This window comes from Tympanuchus pallidicinctus, unplaced genomic scaffold (assembly GCF_026119805.1).
Source record: "Tympanuchus pallidicinctus isolate F22 unplaced genomic scaffold, pur_lepc_1.0 scaffold30, whole genome shotgun sequence".
In the NCBI taxonomy this organism is placed as follows: domain Eukaryota; kingdom Metazoa; phylum Chordata; class Aves; order Galliformes; family Phasianidae; genus Tympanuchus; species Tympanuchus pallidicinctus.
Window position 1 is genome coordinate 5,090,821 of NW_026294748.1, and position 26,239 is coordinate 5,117,059.

The 26,239-nt window shown below is 47.2% G+C and overlaps 1 protein-coding gene across 7 annotated transcripts in view; it reads left to right on the top strand.

The window, feature by feature from the left end:
• ARHGAP32 (Rho GTPase activating protein 32) overlaps window positions 1-26,239 on the top strand; it is a 175,606-nt gene that overhangs the window by 123,673 nt on the left and 25,694 nt on the right. For 6 of the 7 annotated variants that reach the window (XM_052697070.1, XM_052697076.1, XM_052697071.1 and 3 more), the window contains 2 exons: window positions 4,958-5,039; window positions 22,382-22,531. In XM_052697070.1, coding sequence (XP_052553030.1) covers window positions 4,958-5,039; window positions 22,382-22,531 — 232 coding nt within the window. Of the gene's footprint in view, window positions 1-4,957; window positions 5,040-14,122; window positions 14,594-22,381; window positions 22,532-26,239 lie in introns of those variants that run through there. The other variant, XM_052697077.1, reaches the window with a different exon arrangement.

The following is a 26,239-nucleotide window of genomic DNA, read 5'->3' on the forward strand; positions in this document are numbered from 1 at the left end:
TGAAATATGGCCTTTGTAGAAATTGTCTCCTCACCAACTGTGCAGAGCAGGGACAGCTGTGACTCTGATGCTGCTGGCCTGATGTTAGGGGAGCTTTTACTGAGCCCTGTCTGAGACAGCTGACAGTTACTCAGGTTATACCATTCTTTCCACTATCTAAAACTAGCTCAGGCAGGATGGAAAGGGCTCAGACAAAGGCAGCTGGTCAGACTGCCACTGACTTGGACGAGCCAACTAGTGTGTGCTTTCATGCCTCCATTTATTAGAAAGCATTAACGTTGCTGCTCTCTGTAAATGCCAGCAGAGAGATTTGGACTCAGTTTGCAACTTATCTGTGACTTAGGTACCAAAACTTCTGAGTTGAAATGGTGCTTTCCTTCCACAGAGTTGTTATTCTGTTCAGTGGAACTGCTTATTAAGAATAATTAAAAGAAAAAGCCTTAATTTACAGAACAAAGTCCCAAAGCTGCTGAAAGGGGGGGAACTGACTTTGTCTCCTCACACTGCAGGAGTTTCAGCTCCTTCCAAGCAGGAAGGAACATTTGTTCTGTTGCTCCTCTGAGTAGGTGGGATTTTGAGTTCCTGCTGGAGGGGGTCAGAATGACCACACTTGTATGTTTGGGCCTAGAAAGCCCTCTTGGTGTACTGAGATGGACTTTTCAGTGCCAGACTCAGTCGTGGTTCTGCTGTCATTAATACCAGGGCTGCGTGCAGTTGGATTCCATCTGAACGGGATGTTACACCCAGAGCTGTGTTCCTGTCTCATTAGAGAGCACCTGAGATAGATACAGCTTTTGGTGCCTTTATATCTGGCGTGGGTGTTCTGATAATATCTCACTAAATGTCCAAGCTGCTCTGACTTAATGGTTAGTGAAGTGCTCTAGTACTGCTTGCAGTGATCAGACTACGCTGTATTTAAGTCTTGAGTGAATTGGTAAGAGAAAACAGAAATCCACTGTGTGAGCCAATATGCACAAAGAGAATTCAGAAGGATGGGGGATATTTCTATGGTGTTAATGCACCTGGCTTAGGGATGTATTGCAGTTCAGTGCCATCAATTAATGCTTTAAAAACGGGGACATAGGGGAAGGATTTTGTTCTGCAATCTACAAAAGAACTGATAAAACTGTGCGACTTTTACAGAGTTGATTCCAGGTAAACAATTCTGCTCCCATTTAGGAGCAACAGCCATTGTAAAAATGATCACAATCTGCTGAGCCAGTCATTTTAATTGATAAAATAAATCAACAAAGTCCGTCTTGCCAGATCGCTGAGATTCTGCCATCATCTGTGCTGCAGGGAGCAAAAACTTGCTTGTAATGTCATGCAGCCTGTGAAATGCACACCAGTGCATGGCTGGTGGTATGGAGCTCCTCAAGTGAGGCTCTGAGCACTGTCTCCTGTTATCTCTAAGCAGGTTGTCAATAGCACAGGTGGCTGTGCTTCTGGCAGGGGTGGCACCAGGAGGAGATGTAGGAGATGATGGTTGGTGGGTTCCAGTTTTTGGAATATCCTGTAGCAGTCTGTTCTGTGATGGAAGTATTTGGGAAGCATTTCAGGTGGTGGCCTTTGCATGGCAAATTCACACTGCAGGATGGAAAATGCGTAACAGAAAGCTGCAGGAGTGCAGCTCAGTGGGAGTGCAGTCATCTGCAAGGAGCCATGGGCCGTCATACGCAGCAACTTTCAGATTTGTCTTACCTCCATCTTGGTGTTTTCTTTTCTCTGTTTCGATGATGCATATTTTTAATGGAAAGCACATAACAGGACGTGAGTCTGGATGGATAATGTGGGTAAAATCACCTCGTGTGTGGGGGAGACACACACCAGAAGAAGATGATCTGAGTGGAATCCCAGGCAATGAGAGGTCCTTCCAGGAGCGTTGGAGCTGGCTGCCAAAGCTGTCCTTCCCTCAGAATATAAGAAGGCTCTTATTGCTTTATTTGCACACCGTTTGGTGTGCTCCCAGATCTCTCATCCTGACCTGGAAAGCTTTGACCATCGATGAACTTTTTGCCTACAGGTGTCCGGAGAAACCAGACCTGGCAGGGTGCAGATATGCTCCATTTGAAGCGCAGCTTTGATTCAGTATGAAGGGTGGTTTGTGCTTTGCCAGCCCAAATGACTCCTTGGGAATTTGTCCTTCTGTTTCCTGTTGCAGTTGCAGGCACCTTTCCCCCAGTATCTGATCTGAGGACTACATTGCAAAGTACTTAATCCTGCACGGAACAAAACAACCCGTTTGGCTCTTTTATCATTTTCCCTGGTTAAAGTACAATCATTTTTAAGATGTTTTTCCTCTAGCTTTTTTCTTTTCAAATGTCCTCAGTGAGTCACTGCTTTCATTGTAAGATTGTTACCTAAATTACGGCCACCTCCACTGTAACAGCCTCCCAGCCCTCTTTGTTCTCTTCTTCTTTTCCTTCATGCTTTGTCTTTTCAAGCAGTGTCAGATAGCTGAATCATCAGAGACAGGCCCTCTTCTGATGCACAACTGCCTTTTGATGTTCTTAATAATTCTGTCTTTGGGGTATGGCTTCATTAGTTGCATTGCTGCACAACAGGAAGCTGCCCAGCTGCTGGAGGTGGCACGAAATGATGCACAAGAATGTGTGCAACCAGCAGTAGATCGTGTGCTTTTGGAACCCTTTATGATTTACAAATAACAGGAAAAAAAACTGAATTAAATTTAATCCGTGCTTTAGCCTCTGTCAAGACCAAAATGCAATCAAAATGTCTCAAACAGTATTTTATTTGACATTTATGTTGCTGATACGTTCCCATTCATTGGAATCCCCTCCTCCACCACTGACAGTGGTTACTGTTATTTTGTCTTTCCCATAAAACCTGCGGCATCTCCCAGCTTTAGCAAAGTCTGTGCAAAGAAATGATGTGGAAGCTGCTGTAGAAATGTGTGCACACAGCAGCAGTGTGTTTTCCTCCCTTGGTTCAGGCGTGAGTGATTTTTTAACCTTCACATGACCTTGTATTTATCTAAATATATGTTATCCTTGCTATTAATTTTCGTACGTTGCCAAATCCTTTAATCCTGGCCCCAGCACCAACAGCGCCTTGCTACATCTGCTGAGATTAACTCTTGGACTTAACTCATGTATTTATACAAAATCATGGAGAACTTTCCATGCAGGGAGAAGCAGCATCATTTAAGTGGGTGGGAATGAGGCAGAAGTCATAGGTGATGACCCTGCAGATGATCTCCTGAGGATCATTAAGAAATGTCAGGATAAATAAGTCAAAAAAATGCAAGCTGTCAGCTCTGTTAGCAGGAAGTTAATGTCAGAGAGTTTGCAAGTGCTGAGAGAAGCCAGAATTCTTTCCCTTAGCATTGTTCATTACAATTGTTGGTTCTGAACATGGCAAAAAATGGGGTGTAGAAGCAAGAGTCATGTTATATTTGGGAGGGCTTTAGAGATATCTCAGAGCAGTGACACAGCCATCCCAGCCAGGTTTCATTTCATAAGGCATAGTTGGCATTTTGTATTGCACCGAGAAACAGGAAAGACATCACACCACATCTCAATTCTTCCTAACCTAAAAATTGTCTCCTGCATCTCTTGCATTGGAAATTTCTTAGAGAGACTCTCAGCTGTAGAGCAGTGATTTAAAATACACATGATGAAATTTGTTTAAATAGCAGAACTTCTTGCATATTTGCCAATCAGCATTTTTCTCCACATCTCCAGGGAGAGCTAGGAACAGTCTCCCAGGCTGAGCTCTTCACCTGGGCACAGCATGCATGGCACTGCTGCTGGTTGACTGGGAGCTTACTGGTGAAAATCACTGCAGAGTAAGAAAGAGTTCCTTTCTGCCTGGGGACAGGAGGGAGTTGTACAAGATGGCTCAATGGGGAGAGCCCTCTGCCAGGCTCCTTCCATGCGTTGTTGCAGCACTGGAGCAAAGCGTGGCTGCAGGGCTGAGATGATGCTTTCAGTTCACATGGGGCAGGAGATGCTGCTGCTGGCTGAGCTCCTACCTCCAGCCAGCACTCTTCTGTGCTGTGCCATGATCCAAAGGGAAGAAAGGCTGGAGAGAAGGACAGAGGTGTTGCTGCCCAGGAGCGATGTGAGACCTGGAGTCCTGCTGCTGTTAGAGGTTGTTCTGCTGCACCGTGCTGCACCTTCTAGAAATAGCTGGGTTTATTTCTAGTCAAATTACTCTTTTGTTATTTACAGAATAACTCATTTTACTCCATGGAGATGTTACTAAACCTCTTCTCAATTCTAAGGTGGAATTCATTTTAACCAAAAACCACATCTAAGCTGTCTAACAAGATGCTTAAATGTACTTGATTTGAATGCTTCAGGAATATCAATTACCCACCTTCATCAGGTTGTGCGCACGCAATTAGGGCACTCAGAAACACTTTGTATAAAGCACTTTATCCCTATTTTACTATAGAACAGTATGCATTTTTCTGCAATGGCACTACACAGACATGCAAAAATATTTACTGCAGTTTTATAAAGGAATACAGTGTCAAAGTGCTGGTGAATATACTGTTGTGAGAGTGGAAAAAGATCAGGTGTTGGTGAGATTTGAGTACAGATGAATGAGGTGCTAAGAGCTGAACAACCTGCTTCATCATTAGATTTCTCATTGCACGCACAGGGAGCTCAGCTGAAGTCTTTCCCTTCAGTTCCCCTTTGGTGTAGGGCTCTAAGGCAAACTGTCCTCTCCCTGCCCCACGCACAGAAGTTGACCATCTCTGTCCTGTGTACAAGCATAGAGAACAGAACAATTATTTGGTTTGTGGACTTTCTGACTGCAGCATTTTGAAGAATGATGACTCTTATGCAGTCTGGTTTGTGTTGGATGAGGTTGTGGGGCATCAGGAAAGCACATCCCAAAGAAAATGTTATGTGGTTGTGGGTTGAACACTTCAGATCTTAGAAACACTGCATTCAGTACTCTGCCTCTCTTTTTGTTCTTGCCACAGGTTGGATTTTTCCCTAGTGAGTGTGTTGAACTAATTAACGACAAAGTTCCTCAGTCTGTCACCAATTCGGTGCCAAAGCCAGGTATGTATGTTGCATTTTAAGGTGCAGTGAAGTGAAATGGAGTCTTTTCTCATGTCTTCCATGTTTAACATCTCCTTTGTACACCCTATGTCACACTCCGTGTTGATCATCCCTTATGCGTTCCATTGCTGCTCTTTCTCTGTGTTGACCATCTGCAGGTTCTTCCTCTCTCAATGGTACCCACTGCTAAATATCTTACAGTGTTTTGTATGGTAGTATCAGTGTTGATCTCTTGCATGGTCTGAAAGACTTTGGGCACGTGAGAACATAAGATTCCTGCAGCAATCCCTGCAGCTTCCCAGCTCTTGGTGTTTTACATTCATGTTTGTGGTTTTCTATAAGGAACACACCGGTGGTCCAAAAATACTTCTGCTGATTTAGATGGAATAGATTAATCAGGTTTTGCAAGCCGCTTTCTCTTTGGAGTGTGGTGGAGGGAATCAGCTAGAACGGAATTGGGATCCTCATTGCCTCTGTTCTGGGTATACAGCTCCATCCACTCCTACCACCCTTTGGTTCTGCGTCAAGTACAGGCAAACCAACAGCAGGCTCTGCTGATGGAAGGGAAAATAAGTAGGAGATGTAAGCTGCCCTCCTCCTGTTGTCCTAGTGCACGTTCGGAAGTGGTTACAGGTATAGGTGCTGGGATGTCCATAGAATTTACTGTTGCTGAAGCTTTTGTTTTACTCCTCCAGTTTCTTATGGACAAGTGTTTGTGTGTCTTTATCTTCTGTATGATGAGAAGCAGTTTGAAATTGCTGATCTGTCCAAAACATTTTGCAGCAGGCATGTTGAGCTGGAGAGCTGCTTAACGAGGGTTCATCTGTTTTCTTTATTTTAATGATGGTCTTATCTTACGAGATTGCTGGTTTGATATACTGCAAACGGATGCAATTGCAAAGTGTGATTTTTACTGCAGGAAATGCATTTTATCAGGCCTTGTGTTAGGACTTGGGAGCTTTCAGGTTCAATGGTAAGAAGTCGTGAGCACCCTAAATTATCAACCTGCTGCATTCATCTGCATTCTCCAGTTCAGGGAAATCAGTTTGGCAGCTTTTGTTATTCCTGGGAGCGTGCAAATGTATTTGCTGGGATCAGTGTCAGAGATCACTGGCAGTTGGAGGCAGTGCAGCAGGTGGTCATTCCCTAAGGGCAGTACCTCCTTCTGTTGGATGCTGAGCTCCATGCACTGTGCTCAGCCCCTGCTCTGTGCTCTGCCAGCTGCAGCATGGTGGATGAGGAAGCCTTTATGTACAGGCTGAGCTGATAGAAACAATCATAAGCGAGTGTTTATTGTTAAATATGGCTCAGGCAATTAAACGTCATGAACTGCTAGTGAGTAGATTCTTGCTATGCTTTAATGAGAGATAATGAAGTAGCATGGATTAATAAATTCTCTTTGGCTTTAACAACACGCTGGGGGGTGGATTTCCTCTGTCAGTCCAGGGAAATGTTTGCTACAAAGTTATAACAAAAGCCTGAATCCTATTAAAGGTAATATGATGAGATATTGCCAAGCCACGAGGCTGTCCCTGCTGCCCTTCCCTGGCAGTCATTCCAGGCATGCAATTAAAGGCAGAAGCAGCACAGTGAGAAGGCTTCACATGCATGGACTGCTAGAGCAAATGTTGCAGCTGTTTCTGTAATCCTCCCCTGCCCTTCCTTTGCACACAGAATCAGTGTTACTGTATCACTGCAGCGTTGCACTCCCTCTTTTCTTTCCACCTTGGATGTCAGTGCGCTGTGTGATGGAGGCAGATGGCTCCAACTCTCCCTTGGTTGCTGCAGAAGTTGGGACTGGAGGCATCTGGAAGGAGTTTGGAGCAGTCCTCCTCCCGTGGTTAAGCACATTGAATGTTGTGTTGCAGAACTGGAGGACTTGAGGGAAAAAATGATGTGTGAGGGACAGAAGGGGTGAGAACATCAGGGAGGAGGAGAGAGTTTCAGTTTGCTGCTCTGGGTTGCCACAGCTGCTGTGTCAGTATGGGCAGGAGGGAGGCACAGGGCAGCAATGAGGTGCTTGAGAAGCATTGCTGCAAAGTGTGCAGCTGGGTCAGCCAAGGAACTGCACTGCTAGGAAGATGCAGAGCTTGCTTTTTGCTCACCCGATGCATTGAATGCCTTTTAATCTGCAGCTTATGCATATATGGGATATTTCCCATGCACTTTAGTATCCACATAAACTAAATTTCCTCCATTTAGATACATTTTAAACATTAGATTGGCTTTTTCCCTGGAATAGAGACTTTCCTAAAGGGAACCACTTGGAGCTTTTGACCTTCCCTAACATTGTCAGGGACTTTCATCCAGAATTTATGATAAGTTGTAGATGTGAGGTTGATAAGGCATGCTTATCAGCGTCCAACCTTTATTTTCTTTAATCAAAGTTTGGTGTGCAGAGCTTCCAAGACGTGTTATATCTGCAGCATAAAGCTCTTTGCCTTAAAGGACTTCACAAATGTAGGACTGCTTGTGCTGTTTAATTGTCCATAGATTTGGCTGCATTGAGTAATGTAATGAAAAGCAGATGGAAAGCAAAGAACTTCCTGCCCTGTGTTTTTACTGTTATTTACAGAAAGAGGCTTTGATTTGCAGAAGTGATGAGGGCAACATTTTAATGGAACCATAAAATATTGCAATGGTCTTCAATCCAGTACCAATAATGACAGAAGTTCAAATGGAAACAAAAGGCAGCAAAGGGAGAGGAGCGCTGTGCTGAAGTGCAAACTGCTTCTCGAATAAGTCTTTCCATGGGCTGTGCAAGTCCTAACTGTACTTTTGGGAATTGCCCGTGGGTTGTGGCTGCATTTCCTCTTCTTTTCCATCTCTATCCAGCTCTGGCTGTCTCTCTGCAGCAGTGTCTGTGTGCTCGTGCTGTCCCTGCTCACTGCTTTGCACACATAGCTCTGCCAGGCAGTGTGTCTCAGCTGTTTGTCTCACCCCATTCTATCTCATAACCGTGGATATGTGTAGTCTGACAGTATTTAAAACCACCAACCGTGCTTCACCTCATCCATGCACTTTGCCCCATGCCTGGAGGCGCTGGCATTGCTGTTGGTCTTGCTTGCTGGTGGGGAGCATCTTGTTCCCACTGGAGCACAGCTGCAGTTGTCAGTTTGAGCTCAAGTGAAGAAATGGGGGCTAAAAAGGTAACTTTTTTCCAAAAAGAGTGTTTTTAAAAACTCAGGGATAGTTCTCAGCCATCCTCCATCCTGCTCTGGGCAATGGAGTCAATGGGCCCAACAACTCTGCCCACGTTTGTGGAGGGATGTTTTTCAAGTTCTTCTCTGATCCGTTCATTTAATTCAGATTTAACAAGGAGATGTGCTCTTATTATATGAAATCAAGGGTATGTGAAGGGGTGTTTATTTAAAAGATGGAGAAGAATAAGGTGCAAATAGATGGGACGTGCTGCAGATGGCAGGGCTGAACAGCCATTTGACACTGGTGAGTGCATAATGTCTTAATTAGTGTTTTTATAAGGAAAATATGGAAAGAAAATGTACCTAATTAGTACCATTCTCGTTAACCTTCAGTAAACAAACTGTTTCAATAAAGCTAAATCAAATGAAAATGTTACTGAGGCCATGCAGGTGCTGTTTGCAGGGTGGAAGCAGACAGGGAGCAAACACACAACGCACTCAGGGCTCCTAAAGCAGTCCATGGTCAGAGGACAGAACACTGCTGTCAGCACTGACAAACCTAAGGGCCAATCCTTGAAGAAATCGTGTTTTCTCAGCTCCAATGGAGTGAGAGGACAAAGGTTTGGGGATGAAAGGTCAGCAGTGCAGTGTGCAGTGTGCTGGTGGTTCCTCTGAGCAGCTGGGAAGGGACCTCAGCAGGGCAGTGCCAGCATGGCATCACTGCTCTGACCTGGGGGGGATGACATTTCCTGGGCTTTGTGTCTTCTGCATTCCATCCAAACATGAAGCTCACGCCTGGGGCAGCAAAGGCTGAGTCTGCTTTGTGTGCAGTGAGTGATTTTGGGGGGGGAAAAACCACTGATAAGAGGAAAACGTTGCATCTTAGGCAGTGAATGCAGGGGATGGAATGTAAGATAAAGCAGCTGTCTGCTTTAGCTCTGTGAGAAACGGAGGAAAGCTGAATATGTAAGAAAACCATTTATGCACACAACAAATTTACAAATTTGTGAGGTATTTTTAATTACTGCCGCTAATGGATCAGCATTGTCTGTTTATATAAAGACACACTACAGCTTCCAGCCCCATTTCTGACTCAACAAAGTGCTTAACCATAAACACATGCTTAGCAGGCACTGCAAGGGCTGCAAACAAAGCAGAGGTTTGGCTGTGCTGCTCAGCAGGGTGGGCCTTGTGCAGAGTTCAGGCATGCCTGGTGTGTTGTTCCTGAGCTGGGACACGCTGGGTGGGGAATTCCTGGATCCCAATGGATTTCCAAAGCCATACGTTTCTTTCTTCCTGGTTTCCCCCTTGTTTCCATCTCTCTGTTCCCTTTCTTCCCCCTGCACGCACCAGGCAGTGGCACTGATGCTCTGAAGGATATCCAAGAATCCGAAACAGAGCTCAGTCTGACACGTGCCTTTGTAAAACTTTGGACATAAGGCAGAACACAGCAGGGAAACAAAGCAACTGCTTCTCAGCCTCTTTTTAGGCCCTGCCAGTGCCAATGGGAGACTCCCAGCAATAACCTATTGCTGTGCCTGCAAATGTCCTGTTTTGCCATTGAGCTCTCACTTACACGCACAGCTCCTTCTGGGGTGTTGCTGGGATGTCGTAAATCAGTCTTAAAATTGGATATGCAAATACTGTGTGTGTGCCTATCTCTATTAAAAAAAGCAATATATATGCGTGCATGTAGAGATGCATATGTCCTTTCCCTGTGTACACACTTCCAGCCCGTTGGCATGGAGATGGGGCTGTGTTACCATGGTAATGGGGATGCAGGGCTCCAGCTGCTGTTCTGCTGGAGAGCACAGGGTGGGCGATGCTGCTTCCTGAGCACTGGAGAAGGAGATGCACTTAGAAACCAACAGCATCTCTTAAAGGAGCTCTGCCTGCAGCTCCCAGCCCTGCCAAAGGTGTGCAGGCTGCAGTTGTGTTTAACCCTCTGTGATCCATCCTCCAGCATTGGCCAAACTTGGTTGTGATCTATTCTGTGTATTTTTAAAAGCTCTGTTTTCAATGTGAAAACTGACTGCAGCAGTGTGTTTATGTAACACACGTGTGTTTGTACCAGAACTGAAGGCTGGACGTGTGCTGTGGTCATTGCTGAGGCAGCCCTATTCCTGCATCCACCTGCATCCTCAGCAGCCCCACTTCTCTGGGAATTTAGGTGTTTTCTTGGCTCATCTCATCTGATCTCACCTTTTTGCTGTTTTTCATGACCTTATCACATCACTGATTCTGCACGCAGACATTGCTAAGAAAGACTGCTTCATTTTAGACCATGTTCTGGAGGAAAGAACTTGCTTGAATGAGAGAGAAAAGAAATGTGGTTAAATACTGGAGTTTTATGGCACTGTAAATGCTCCTAATGCATCCACGGTTGCATAGAGAGCAGAAAACAACTTTTTGTACTTCAACTACCAGTCTTCTTGTGGTTCCTATGTGCAAAGCTGCTCCTGATGTCCCAGTGCTGAAACCCACATCTTTTCTTCCATTGCTGTCTTCTAGAGTCACCAAAGGAAGAACTGTTTTTTAACCAGGCTTTAAGGCCGTATTTCACTTCTGTAATGAGTGGTTTGTTGGATGCTTACTTTAAAAGACAAATTTATTTAGCAGTATTTTGCAGGTAGTTTGCATTTCTAGGGCAGCTGCCTGCCTGCTCCTGCAGCATCTCTTCTGCCCCATTTGGGGGAATCAACTGAAACAAAGTCCTAAAAGTGAATGAATATCAGGTATTTTTTTCTGCAGACTGTGACTGTGAGAACATCCTTTTATCTGTAACTTGTTTTTGAATTCAGCCTCCGGTGGCAAACCTGAAATACTGACCACATAAATGCAATCTATAAACCCCAGGCTAGCTCATAAGCGAGGGATGAGCAAGAATGTTAAGTGTTGCAGATAAATTCCTGGGGACACACAGCATTAGGAAGTCAATGTTTTTTCCTCCTTAATCCTTTAATCCTTGACTGGTGCAGCTGTTTGTGGCAGTGGTAGGAAGCAGAACTCCCACATTTGGGCAGTGTTTGTAGGCACCCACGGATGTGCTTCTTACCCACAGATTCTGTCTGGAGTCTTTGGTAATGTTTGCAGTTGATGTGGTGTTGGCACGCTGGAAAAAAAGAGATTTTTGTTGGTTTGATGGTTATCTGGTGTTTGTGAGTAAACTGATTGAAATTCTCTTCTTCTCTGGATGTGATGGTTTCCGTCCAGGAGAACAGAGGGTTTGGGTGTTACAAAAGGCTCTGCGGTGTGGGGAAAGAGCTGCAGGAAAAGCCTGTGCTACACCAAAAGGGCATCTGCACGTTCTGGGGACCTGAGGTAGGGAGATGGATGCAGTTTGGTTTTGTCTGTTTCATTCACAGCATTTCTTTTTTTTGCCTTTTTAGCTGAATTTCTAGGTCAGCTCCAAGCCCTGCCCGTCCTCTCCTTCCCTCCCAACCCCCACACCAGAGAACCTTTGTAATTGCAGAAACAAACGGCCGTGTGTGCAAAGCAAGCGCTTTACCTCACGTGAGCATTGCCTGTGCAGTCACGTGCGTGGTGAGCAGAGGGCTGATTGCTCTGCACCTCGTGGCACAGTGACAGCACAGGTGTGGGACAGCAGTGAATGAAGCCTCTGTGTCCAACCTGGGCCAGATCCACGCTCGTGTTTTTCCTGGCGTAGCCGGTCGTGCTGTAAGGAAGAAAAAGGTAGCAGCCCTGTGCTCAGGGAGCGAGTTCTGCACACCCCAGCATGGGGAGAAGGAAGATGCAGATTGATTGATTCTAGTTTTAAATGGGGAGGTTGGTGACCCTGCATGTGGCAGGGAGGTTGGATATTCATGATCCTTGAGGTCCCTTCTGACCCTGGCCATTCTGTGGTTCTGTGATTTCTGCACTCCCTCTGTGCCGTTTCTTCTGGGTGAGATCACTGCAGGCTCTCTGGGACCCATAGCTGGTAGCTTTGAGCTCCCAATATTCAAGGGGTGGATGTGTGGTGAGCCTGGGCCGTGTTTCTTGGGGTGTCTGAGCTGGAAAAGCAAAGCAATAATGGTGGTCTATGAATCAGTGCACAGGCTGTGTATCCTGTCAGTAACGTGAAAGCACTGCATTAGTGCTTCTCTCATGGAACTGAAGGTATTTGCAGGGGATGGTGCTGGGGCGGCCAGTGCTCTGTGCTCCTTCTCACTGCTCTCCATGTGTTCCAGTTGGAAGTTCTTGTTATTTTAAAAAGAGGCTTTCTCACAAGCTCTGTCAGAGCGGGACTCGGCTCTACGAATAGTTGGCTTGAGCAAAGCTCTGTGTTTGTGCTAAGAGCTCTGAATTCCTGGCAGAAAGGTGGTCGGTTCTGCTCTCCTTTTCCGTGCATAATTGTGAATCATTCCTGACTAATTGGATGAGTGCAGGAGCCAAGTTGTTGAGCCACAACAGAAAGCTCTCCAGGTGGCTTCAGCCCTAGCCGGTGGCTCTGACCTCTCCTGGCAGTGGCACAGGGTCACAGCGATGCTCACATCAAACCTCTGCTTACAAGCTTCTGCTGTGTGCTGTGCCCTGCCATCCCTCCTTCCTCTCTGCTCTCCCTCCCTCCCCCCAGCAGCGACATTAAGCTGCAGCACAGCAGAGATCTCAGCATTGCTCTGGCCTTTAGGGTTTGCCCTCCTTCAGCTTGTGTCTATGATTATTCTGGAAGATTCGGCTGATCTGAAGTTTCATCTGCAGGATTTCATTTAAGAACTCGTGTCGGTGTCGTGCTCATTCTTCTTCAGCACTGAATCCTGTAACTGCAGCAGAAAGCTTGCATCAAATTCTTTGACCTGTTCTCATGGGAACTTGCTTTTGCTAAAGGGAAGGTGAGTTGAAGTCCTCTCTTCCCCACTTGTTCTGTGTCATTCCTAACTGCTTTTTTTTTTATACTTTTGTGAATGAATGTCACAATGCACTCAGATGCGTTGGGTCCTACAGTAAAAAAAAAACAAAGAAGCAGACTTGTTTTCCTGTCAGTTTTGAGCATCTGTATGACTGCTCTGCAGCCCTGTGAGGGCTGATTTTCTGTTCTGAATTGCTGTGTGTGCCTTCTGCCTGTGAATTTTGGATAGCGTTGCTTCTTCTGCATCCGTTTGCTGTTTGTGTTGGGATTGTAGTGATGGTTATCAGTGGGTTTGATAGGAAGAACGTTCCTGGTAGCAGGATGTGGGTTCTGTATGTGCAGTGGCTGTACCTGGGCACACACACAGCCGGATTCCAGCAGTCACGGTTGGCTGCTAAGGAAAAAAGAAATGTGATGTGGTCACAGTCCAAGCAAAATGATCCAGCAATAAATACTGAGTAAGTAGCTGGAGAAAAACGTTATTAGGAGATATGAGTCAGCAAGCAATTCTGAAAATAACACATTTGAACAGCGAAAGAAGTGTTTCACCTCCTGATGCATGTCTGCATACACAGAAGCAGATTCCTCTTTAATCTCCTGACCCTGAGGTTGCCCAACTGACCCAGTGAGCCCACGGTTTTGAGATGGATTGATGAAGTGAACTGAGGCACTGGGGGTCAGCGTGGCTCAACATTGCACGGCATTAATTCCTCAAGCAGATGCAGGTAATGCCATTCAGAGGAGAGAAGCGGGGCTGCGGGGCTCAGCCCTGCCGGGTTTTGTCCCCACTGCCCTGTGCTTTCTGCTCGGGGCTGGGGGCGCTGATACAGTCGGGGTTGGAAATCAGGCTATAAATGAGGTCACGGCAAAACGCTCCGTGTCGTTTGGCTTTGGTTTTAAACAACAGACCTGGGCAGAATTCGGAACAGAAATATTTTATTTATTTATTTATTTTCTCAGCGATCAGATCGGCGCGGTCACAAAGCGTGTTGGTTCGCAGCCAAGCGGGTGGGAAGGAGCGCTGCTTCCTTAGCGCTGCGGTCGGGAGAGAAGCGAAGCTCCCGGTGCTCGGGTCCGGTCCGGCCGTGCCCGGGTTGGGCAGCAGATCCCTGCTGGCTCCTGGGGAAGGCTCCGCCCGGGCGCGGGGGGGTGAACAGGAGTCCCATAGCAGCCGTTAGCAGGCCTTTGACCTTAGCCCGGAGTTCTCTGTACCCTCTGTTCTGTGAAGCGCAGTTTAGCTCCGTGCGAGGAATGGGAAAGCTGTGGGCAAACCTGTCTCGATAACGGAGGTTGGGAGGGGAGGGGACGCGATCGGGGCCGTCAGGAGCGCTGCCCGAACAGAGCCGCGTCCCTCTGCGCTCCGTCCCCGGCTGCGGGTGGAAGGAGGCACCTGGGGAGGTGGAGCCGGGCGGCGGGGCGCTGTGCCGGGGAGGGGCCTGAAGGATCTCGGGGGCGGTGAGCTCCGAACCTCCGCTCCGATCCGCGCCGGCTGCAGTGAGAGCCGCGGGAGCCCCGGGCTGCGCGGAGCCGGGCGGGCGCTGCCGCCGGAGCACGTCGGGGAGGTAAGGGAGAGGAGCGGCTCCGGTTCCTTCCTTATGTAAGGTTTGCGTTTGTCGGTCCCGGCGGCCACTTGTTGCCTAGTAACTTGACAGGTCTTCGATTTGCCGCTTTAGGGAACGTCTTTAGACGGCTTTTCCTACCGAGCGCGGCTGTGCGCTGTGCGGGATGGGAGCCGCAGCCCGGGGCTGTGCCCGTAGCGGAGGCCGGTGGAAGCCCGCACGCCTCCCCTTTGTGCCACTTTACTTCTGTTTCGCTTTTATAAACCTCTGGTTTCAGGTTTCTGTCGCACCTTCCTGCTTCCTAGATCCGCAGCCATAAACTGTGTTTATTGCACTTAGGCTCAGGCCATGGGTGTGTAGCAGGCCGGAGCTGATAAGGAGTTCATTTTGGATCTGGGAGGGTTGGTGTGAGGATTCCCACCGCGATCCCAGGGGAGGAAGAATTCCGGAGCTCCCAGACTCCCTTCCATGTGCGTGCTCTGCTGACCGGGGTTACCCACGGGTTTAAACCCCTCCAAAGAGGCGGCTGACAGATGGGCATGTCTAACATTTGCATTTCAATAGACCTTTGCATATCACTTTGTTTCCCCTCTTCTCTCAGACCGGCGCTCGGAGGACGTAGGATGCGTTCCCAAGCATTAATATTATGGATGGTATTGTTTGCAAAATGGGGCTTCCTATTTAGAACTGCTCGTCCATTGTGTGCCCGAGCCCCGGGGCACCGAGTGCAGCTCTGGGAAACAAAATTCCCAGGAGGAGCAGTTAGTGGGATCATAGCTGCCCCATTGCAAAGAGCCACGGCTCGTCTGTTCCTATTTGTTCAGAAAGCCTCCTAGAAGCTACCGGCTATTTTAAGGACCAAGTGCCCTGCGGGGTCTTATTATTTATGAGAGAGCAGGCAGGAGGCCTTCCCTTTGCACTCCTCCTCGACCTCCTTTGTTCCGGGCACCACACAGGCATGATGAAAGAGTCACTGGAAATCAAAGCTCTGGGCTGGTATGAAAAAGGAGAAGAATAAAGCATGCAGAACAATGCAATGTCTGCATTCCTGAGTCTTAGAAAGTAGATGTAGTTTGCTGCGAGTCCACAAATGCGTTGGGCCTGATTTTCAGTAAAGCTTTTGTATGCTTCAGGAGTGTAAGGAGATGTATGGGAATACATAATTCTCATCCTCGGTGCCGTATAAAGTGACTGACATGAATGTGTCCTGTGTTACTTGTGTTCAATATCATTTCCTCTCCAGGCGAGTGCAGATTTGGCTTCCAAAGCCAGAATCCTCACGGGGGTTAATGTGGGTGTCAATAGCTGAAGTAGAAACAGTTGAAAAAGTCAGGGTTGTGAATAGGCAAAGAACTGTCCTGATGTCAACCCTGGGAGAGTAGGTCACGGCAGTGTGGAAGTGGCTGGTGTGGATGGTAAACATCTGCCCTCTGGCTAATGGAAATGGAGATAGGGATCTTCAGTGCCAGCCTGGGAGAGCTGCAACAAGAACTGGGAGGCATGTAGTGCTCCCAGTGTGACAGGTCTGTGCTGGGTTTGGCCGTGTGGTTTGGGGGAAGGGAGATGCTGTGCCCTGAGCTGAGCCCTCCTCAGCCCAGGTGGGTTGCTCACATCCCTTTCTGAGGGAACAGCAGCTCTTTTTCCAGTGCCTGACATGAGAGCAGACTCCCTCTCAGTCCAGAACTGGGTCTCACCTGGCAAACTCGCTGTTATTCAGCTTTTGCTGTTCGGTGATTCATGTCGGGTCTTTTTTCACTGCTTGCCTCCTCCCACCACCTGAGCCAAAGAGCTGCATGCAGAACTGGAGGAACTTGACTGCAGTCACTCCGGTTATCCTGGTTTGGCTGATGTCAGAACTGGGCTTGGATGACAAGTGAAGGCTCTGGGCTGCGTGTGTCTTGATGGTACTCAGAGTTGGCTTTGGTTACTGTCAGGTTTTTGGACAATCCCCTGCAGCAGTGCTGCTGTTTGTGTCAGCAGTGTGGGTGAGGAGCCAGCAGCCACGCTCTGACTTCAGGGTGTTCTGAAGCTTTTTGGTCAGGGGAGGGTACAGCACGGGGCATTTGGCTGGGGTTTGCAGGCAGTAAGAATAAGGGAGGGCAAAGCAGTTCTCCTTCTATTCAGAGCGAGGCTGGGAGCTGTTGGTGTCCCTGGTGGACAGATAGAGGTTCGGTTGTGCTAGTGATGCACTGCCTCTGCCAGAGCATGGCTTTTCAGGAGGATCATTAATCCCCAAGATGAGCAAGATAAGCAGGAGGGCTGCAATGAGCTCCGCTGGGATACGTAGAGATTTGACATAGTGTAGAATGAACAAAAAAAGACAGGGAAAAACATAGTGCAGGTGTCCCTTCTGCTCCTTTTCTCCTAGCTCTGCATCTCCCAGCTCACGCTCCTCATCCCGCTGCTGCCCTGGTGTTGCCTGGCTGTTACCTTTTCCCCACTCCCATTGCAAGGACCTGCATTACCTGACTGAAGCCCATCCCTGCTGCTTTGTCACTACCACTATTAGTGCTGCTATTTTTTCCCAAATATAAGGGAAGCATGTTAATAGAATTAATAGGTTGTTAGAATTAACGAGTTGACCTTGTCAGCTCGTGTACCTTTGAAACCTCTCTCTTTTCTCATTTAGCCTTCAGCTGTGATTTATGTCTCCTGACCACATACTGCTTCCCCCAGTGTAGAGATGCTCTCCTTCAAGAAATGAATTCTGAGATGTCCTGTTTCCTCAGGAGGTCATATGATCTTCATGCTCCTTTATGGCCTTTGAGTTGATGAAAAGGTCGGGCATCTCTTTACCTGGAAAGTGCTGCAGATTTCTTGGTACCAGACTTCCCTGTCTGTGGGCAGGTGATGCGCCTGACCTCGCACTTCCTGCTGTTGTCCCATTGTGAATACTCCAGAAAATTAGGCAGCAAAGTGCCTGGGAAGAGTTTCTGTCAGTGTGAATGATTCTTCTATGTATTTCCTCCTGGAGGCATAGAAGCCATCTCCAGACTGTTCAAACTATGGGTGATGTGTGTGTGCACCATCACAGATGTGCACTTCATTAGGCTTTGTGAACAAGAGCAGCAATGTTACTTACCAGTCTGAATGATCTCTCCATGGTTGTGGTGCTTCAGAGTAGCTGGAATTATGTGCTTGTTCTTGGTCTGTTCTGACCATCCTACTTATTTCTGATGATTTTTACGGAATGAGAATGAAATGAAGCACTTTTAACCTATTTTCTGACTTCTTGTGACACAGAGGCTGGCCTCAGCTGATGTCAGCTGGTAAATGCTGCAGCATCACGGTGCTCAGCCGTCGTCGTTTGCTTTCACTGAGCAAATAAGCAAATACACACTTATCAAGGCTATTAGATATGAGGTAGAAGGATATTTTTAGACTCAGATCTCTGGAATTCTGAAATCTTCCTTAAAATCTTTATGGCCAGCAAGGGAGCCCAGCGGTGTGGTTACTGATGTGGTGGTTGGTCCCATTCAAGAGCTAAAGGAGTGTGATGGCGCGTGGTTCCAAATTCTGGTTGGGTTTTTAGGGCTGTATAAATTAGCTTCCAAAATAGAATCTGTTGTGGCAGGAGGGAAGAAGCAAAATGCCCCGTTGCTAAGGAACATGACAGAGAACTGGGAGATGTGACTCAGTTCTTGGCTTTGTATGATTTCTCTCCAGTAAGATGTGGGTCCACAGAGCACGTCTTGCTAAGTGTGAAGGGAAGGATATTAAAAATATTGACTGAGTTTTTAAGAAGAGCTCGAGAGATCTGCTCTGAGGGGAAGCAGCTGAGCTAAGTCTGCTCAGCAGTGGTTGTGCAGGTAAACCTGTTTGCAGTCAGTGTGCAGGATCAGGAGCATATCAGATAGGTGGCAGCTCCGCTGAGTTTTGATATGCTCCTGGTTCCCATTGCTGCTCTTTCTCTCCCCACAATAGAATTTAATTTTGGAGGAAAATGGGTCTCTGGGGGCTGATAGACTGGAATGATTTCAGCTCGCCTTACTGTAAATCTCTCATCAGAGGGGATGGATTTCCTTTCATTTCGCAATCCCTCGCTGTGCTTTTTTTTTTTTATGACATTCCCACACCTCTTGATTCCATCTTTGATTTTGTGTCTGGGTGTTGCAGTTTGTTGATGTGTTATGACCCAAGCACGTGGCCCTGCTTTGCCCTTAGCTCTGCAGCAGCTCTCAGCAGGGGCTGCTTGGGCTCAGCAGCACGCAGCCCCTGGGGGGAGCAGGAGAAACAAACAGTGATGTGTGCTGGAATGTGGGTCAGCGAGCAGCTCAGATCTTCTCCCAGAGTCCAATTGTCTATTAGAAAACATGCTGCTATCAACAATCCCGTGGAGGGGGTTTATTTCCAGGAGTGAGTTGGGAGGGGACAGGCAGTGGATGTGTGAGGATGTGCCATAGGAAGCTGCCATTATCCTGCTCGAAGTTTGGTGCTGTGTGTCTGTGAGCACTTTGCTCTTATGTGTGCATAAACTGCAAGTGCTGAGAGCTGCTCGTGTCTGCTTCTCTTAATTTCCCCATTCTCTGAGAAGAGGCAGGAGATGCTCTCCCAGGATGCAAGTGTCTCATCGTACAACGTTGTCTGTACTTTATTTTGTTCTCAGTGTGCTGCAGTGAGAAATGACTGAAAAGGAGAGGGGAAAAGCACAGAAAGATTTGGTTACACAGTCAGGCTGCGTTTATTGAGAGAATTCTCCTCTTTGGTCCCCGTGATTGAAAGCCAAGGGGTCAGGAGGCAGAGCTCATTCTGCTTGTGCTGCAGTGGACAACAAATAATTAAATACTACATTTCAGAAATGGTCTCCCTTAGAGTTTCACAGCCCATCCATCATACTGCTGGTTCAGCAGGTTGCTTTGATCCAGCTCACTTCCATGATTCAGCTCCCAGTGCAGCCCTGCAAGGGGATGCGGGAACCCAGAAGGAGTGCTGCGATGCTCGAAGGAAGGTGGGCAACTCCTCAGCATGTCCTAAGTGATCCACGTGGGCACTCAGCCCTCAGTAACCCAGGAAAAGCACTTTGTGCTGATCTGCAGCCATGAAAGCGCTTTGAAGCAGCTGCTGGCTGACACATTTCTCCAGGAAACGAGCTGCATAAAGAATATCCTGAAGTGCTTTACAGTCTGCGGCATGAGGGCGAGCAAGCCCTGCTTTTAATGAAGTAATTGTTATTTAATAGTTTTTATCAATGTCAGGGGAGTTTGGGGCCTTGCTTACACTACAAAGACTGGGTGGAATGGCAACAACGGCACAGATTGATCAGCGATGGCAGCTTCCCAGAGCCACAGCAAGCCTGGCACGGAGCTCTGCTGCTTTTCCCTCCGTGCACAAAGGCTTTGGCCAGCACAGCTGTGGCACTGAAGGGTGTGGTATTTTTTGCACTCCTAATTGATGTATTCTTGCCAACAAAACTTTAAAAGTAGTCCAACCTTGGGTTATTTTTTGACTGTTATTATTTTTTCTCGTGTCCATTCTCACTGTGGCTGACAGTTTGCCTTTGCTTGCTTGGCCAAACCTGCCCTTGGAGGGAGATCAGCCCTCTTCTTTCTAGGAGAGCTGCAGCTTCTTGATAAACAACTTGTTTTACAGCGTTTGCATTTGAGATGGAAAGTAATGTGGCTAAATATTAGGATTTTCACTTAGTTGTTTTAGTTATTTCTGTTGCTGATTCTGCAGCCCCAGGAATGTACAGATAGGATGATGAAGAAGAGTAGGAAAGGGTTCAGTAGTTTGTCCAGATTTCCATAGCCTGGAACAGTTTTAGGTCCGTTTCTGGTGTAGATCCTCTCCCTGGGTCCATTATGTTGTTGCACTCCTCAGTTTGGGCTGGCAGAGCTGGAGCACTGGGTTGGCACATTGATGTCCTTGCTGCTGCTGGAGCTGACAGCAGAGGTTTTGGTGCGGTGTTCTGAAGTAGAAAACATTTATTCTGTGGAATTCTTGGTAGCAACCTGGGTGTCAGTGTTTATACAGAAACTGGGACTGCTGTGCTAGCTTAATCAAAACAGAAATGAATCAGAAATGAAATCTCTTTGGATATGCTTTGCTGGTTTGAGGGTCAAATGATGCCAGAAGAGCTGGAAGTGGGATGGAAAGCATTTCTCCTTTATTGCTATTGGCCCCAAGACAGCAAACCTGACAGCCTCCTGTGTTCTTGTGATAGCTTATCCTGATCAGACACCTACGTGCTTTTTTTGTTCCTTTTGATAACCTGTCAGCAAGGAGAGCAGTGCTGGAGTTCTCTCACATTTTCTACCCCCACTCCAAAGAAGCCTGACTCCTCTTATCAGTGAATCATTCCTGCCTATGTGTAAGCCCCAGAAGTTGCTTAAGGCTGAGAAACTCTCCCAGGGAGGGCAGTGATTCAGAGAAAGCTGTTTAAGCAAGGAAGCATGCAGCTGTTCCCCTGGGCTGGGATAGGCAAAGCTTGGGCTCCTTTGTCTGCCCAAGCACTGCCTGGCTCTGTCATGGATTGCTGCACTGTGTTTGCAGGGCTCTGCTTAATGGTGCAGAAAACACAACAGTTATTTTAACCTGTGCTGAGCAGCCTAAGAGCAGATTGATTCTGTCTGAAAAGGGTCTCCGTTGTGCATAGAGGTGTAAGTGTGTGCCAGTGCCAAGCAAAGCACTCCCTGGCATCACTGCGATGTATGCACTGCACTGTGCTGCTGGTCAGAGGTGCTGCCACAGAGTCATCATTTCTGCAGCATTGGGATTGGATGTTTTTCTCAGTTCTTCCATTATCTGATGGATTTGGTTTTCATTAAGTCAAGCAAGAACTGCATGCATTGTGTATGAAATGATTCAGTGAGTACGTGTGTATTATTTGTCAGACTGGTAGAAAGGTCTGTCCTGGGTCTGCCAGCCCTGGAGGCATTATCACAGCATCCCAATGGTGTAACCCTGTATGGCTGCACACAGGTCAGGATGAGACTCTGCCTTTGGGCAGGGCTGGTGGGAGCTGATAAAGGAGCTGTTACTGCACTGTGATGGGCACAACCAAAATCTGCCCCAGCTTTGTTTGGTGTGTAGCACGGTCTGCTCGTTTGTTGTGTGTAATTAAAGAGCCCCATCAAACTGAAAGCATTCTTGTAATTAAAGTCCCCATCATCACAGTTTGTCCTGCTCACTGCTTCTATGTTTCATTAAATGTTTTGGTTGGAGTGCTGAGAATGCAGACCTGGGTTTTGCTGGGGATGTGGGGATGTCAGGTGTTCAGATGTATTTTGGTGCTGCGTATCAGTGTAGTGCTGTCAAGCTGCTAAAAGGGACCTGATGCAAAAGCATGTTTTGCTAGCTCAGCCTTGTTCCTTCTGCACAGGTGAACACTACAGCATGGTGCAGCCCATCCATGGGCACTAATTCTCACCCAAAGCCACATTCCAGATCAATGTTTCTTTGTGTTAAATGCTTTCCTTACAGCTCCCACGTCATCTCTGCTGCCCAAGAGTCAGAACAAAAGCCAACTCTTTATTACCGGACTTTAGAAAATGTCTTTTATTTGCATGTCATAGAGTCATAGAATGGCCTGGGTTGAAAAGGACCGCAATGATCATCTAGTTTGAACCCCCTGCTATGTGCAGGGTCACCAACCAGCAGACCAGGCTGCCCAGAGCAACATCCAGCCTGGCCTTGGATGCCTCCATGGATGGGGCATCCACAGCCTTCTTGGGCACGTGATTGTTAGTAGTGTTCTTACAGTTTTAACTTGCAACATCGGACGTGTTGTGCTCGGCCTCGTCCAACTGAGCCTAATCTGAAACAAATTACTTTCTTCATTTTGTTGTGCAGTGTCAAAGAAACACGGCAAGCTCATCACCTTCCTTCGTTCCTTCATGAAGTCCCGCCCAACCAAACAGAAACTGAAACAGAGGGGGATCCTGAAGGAAAGGGTGTTCGGCTGTGACCTGGGAGAGCATCTGCTCAACTCTGGCCAGGATGGTAAGGAGCAGCTCAATGCTGATTTCTTCCTCTGCTGAGAATGTAAACGTGAAAGAGGGATCATATCTAGCAAGGGGCAGGTTGGTACCAGTGGAGAAATATGTGATGGGAATTGATGGCTGAAAGATTAATTGAGGCTAATACTAATTGGAGGCGAACGTGATGGTTCGGCGTGGGAGCACTGGAGATGAGCTCTCCATCTCTTGAAGTCTTTGAATAAATGCTAAATATTTTTTTGGCAGGGAAATAAACATTGCTGTGTATGTGAGAGGATTCACTGTTGTGAGAGAAGAGTAGATGGAGAGGGTAAAAGTGAGATGGAAGGGCAACAGCTGAGAGGTCTGATGCTTTGTTAAATGAGCACTGAGGCAGCGGGCTCAGGTGGTGTAGCTGGAAGTTGCATTGCATGTCTGTGCACCCAGAGGGAACGTGCAAACAGAGCAGAACGTGCAAACAACCTCCTGCAGAATGTTGTCTTTCTGTGAGCACAGCCAGCAGCACTCTCCTTCTGCACCTCTGTCAGAAGGAGAATACATTGGCATGAGGTGTCCAGGAGGAAAGTGATACAGCAGTGATTTTGTTGGTGCAACAGGAGTCCAGGTGACAGCATCCTGCAGAGCTCCATAGGTGTGCTCTGCTTTCAGCTCCCTGATAGGCAAAGCTTTATTTTAGTTCCCCTGAATTTTTGAGTTTGGGCTTCACTGAGGCAGAAAATGCATCTCAGGCTGGCGTGACAGAACTTGTGTCTGCAGAACTGCAGGACATAATGGCTCTGCTTACTGGAGTTTCTCCCAGGGGAGGGTGGCTGGGTGTGATAGGATGCAAGCAGGCTGTTGTTGCTATTGCCTTTTCGTTTTTGATGATGCAATTTGTCAATTTTTTAATTGTTGTGTAGGCACCTGAGAAGTAACCCTATAAACAGGCATAGGGAGGGAGGTAAGGATGGTAAAAAATGTTTGCAAGAACAGCAGTAGGGATGAGTGCTGCGCCTTAAAATCTCCTTTTATGACTGGTGACTCATGTTGGGGATTGCAGTGATTATGGGCTGGCAACTGTAACATCCTGGTTTAGGGTTCAGGTTTGTGTTGTTGTTTTTTTTTTGTTATTTTTTTAATTCCAGTTTGTAGTGTGTTTACACTTTGGGCCATTTTGTGTTAGTAGTACACGGGCACATTATTTGCAGTGAAAGCAGCACAGCCTGCCCTTCTTGTTCCGTGTGGAAGTGCTGACTGATGGGATGATGTCTGTAGGAATAAAAACAGTTTTGATGTGAGGGATTTTTGACTTTTCTCTTGAGTTTAAATCTAGCCAAGGCCATGGTGGTGCACCCCTCAAGCATGCTGCCTTATGCAATCCACACCCAATGGCCATCTCAGCCTGCCTTGGGAGCAGCATCTCCATTTAATTTTAGTGCATTACTCATTTGTTGGCTCTTCTGGGCTTTGAGTGCTTTCCCTGCCGCCACTTGAAAGCAGACCGTGCTCAGCAGGGAGCAGCTCATTCTGCATCATCCTGAGGGACATTCCCAGTGCAATCTGTGCCCCTGGTGCTTTGTTGTACAGAGCTGCAAGGTGCAGCAAATCCAGCGCAGTCCCCAGTGGTGAAGTCTCTGTGGCCTCAGTGAGTAGGCAGCCTTTTTTTTCCTCTGATTTTTTTCTCTCAAAGGAAACCAAACAGAACTGAAATGTAGCCCGACCCCAATTAGACAGATCTGTGCTGGCGGAGGATGTGTTTGTTTAGCGTGGGAGCTGCTTAAATGCTGCATTGCAGCATCCGTACCGCGTCCTCAGTTGCGACTCAGAAGGTTGGGGAACATTTCTGTCCCTGCTCTGTGGCTGCACACGGTGCTGTGGTTGCTGTGGGCTGTGCAGGAGCTGCTGATGGAGCCCTGCAGGCCCTGATAGCAGCTGGTTGGGCGCTGCACTGAGATGCAGCGAGCTCCTGGACCAAAGCTGAGGGATCCCTGTGCAGGGATGTGCAGGGTGTTCAGGTGTGTGGGGGATAACGGGCTGGAATCACTTGGATTACAGAGGCTGAGGTGTAAATCCTGGCAGTTGTTTGCCTGCACTGAAAAGCTCCTGTTGCCCTACACCAGATGGAAATATTGCTTCTCTCTGGGCAGTTGGAGTTGGGTGCAGGCTAACCCTGATGTACTCTCTTACTCATGACAAAATTCATCCAGCAAAGTCAGCTCTATTCACAGTGGATTTTGTAGGCTAAAAGCAAATGATGTGTTTTGTTCCTCCTCTTGTCTGCGTTGCATTGATACATCTTTGTGCATTTGCTGCATTGATAGTTTATCAGCTTCCTTAACTGGACAAGGAGGGTGTAGAAATGGCACAGTTTATGATTTCCAGTTTTCCCATCAGAGGAGTAATCTCCTCTTTGTGTTTTAGATGCAGGAGGAGGTGTTGCTTTTCGTGCTGAAAAAGAAAATGCCAACAGAAGACAAAGCTTATTAACGCTCCTGATTCTTGGTCTCTGTTCCTCGCATTATCCCCAATTCCCCAAATTTATTATCAATTATTTGTGACAAGTTGGGCAGCATTGAAAAAAATTAAAGCTGAGTCCTTTCCAAACTGCCTGCAGGATCAAATTAGAGCATACATGATGCTGTTATGTATTGGGCACTAGCAACAACTGCTTACTAGGGAGGGTGTTGTTCTCTTCTGGTGGCTATTGTGCTCTTCAGGTAAGCTTCTTAACAGCACCCACCTGTATCCTAACTTCCCATTGGTGCCACAGGAAAGATAATGCATGCTTACTGCTTTGGTGCAATTCATAATGCCCTCAGGTACCTGTGGGAAGAGAGGCATAACCAGAACACTGGGTAAGGGCAGGATTCCTCTCGATGTTACAGCTCACCAAGCAGTAGGTGCACCAGGTGCTTCCCAATGAACCTGCCTTGTAATGCAGATACTGATGAAACTCATCTCCTTTAATAGTATCTGTATGGTTACAGTCCTGTTGACAAGGCCAAAAGTGAAGGAGGAGATTCTCTCTGAAATACTTTGTTCAGTTAAAGAGAAGTGGTAACAGGTCTGCCAGGGCCTGAATGAGCTCAGAGGACAGCACTCCTAGATGGTGAGGATGTGATTCTACATCCATAAACGTTTTTCAGTACTTGAAACTTTGGAAGCTTTTTATATGCTTCATGTCACAGAGTCACAGTACACTTCTTATCCTCCCCAAGTCATTTATCTTGTTCTTGAGGAGCCAATGGCAAAGGGGAGATCTGAACATCTGAGCTGTGTGTCAGAGCCCAAACCAGGATCTGATGGACCTCTACCATTTCCTATTTGCTTAATGTTTTGCAGTGAAGAAACACCATCCTACCTCAGCACATTCTCGTGCATCTGAGCACCTGTTGGCCTCAGCTCTGCATGCAGTGTAGACTCAGAAAAAAATGGCTCTGACGATGCATTCTGAGGCAGCACTTATTCCTTAATTGAATTTGCATAATTTCACAGATCCAAACATGTCAAAAAGTGCCACCTGAGCACTTGTATAAAAGCATGCAGAGCTGCTGTGCTTTGTGTGCCCAGGCATTTCTTCAGAGCTGGCAGCTCTGCACAGACACCCACAGCAGGACGGACCCTGCAGCGGTGGCTGTCCCAGTGTGCACGTGAGTAGAGAATATCCCACTTTCTGCAGATGCACAAACCCCGTTGAGCACCAGTTGATACTTCTAAAGGCCAACAGTTCTGA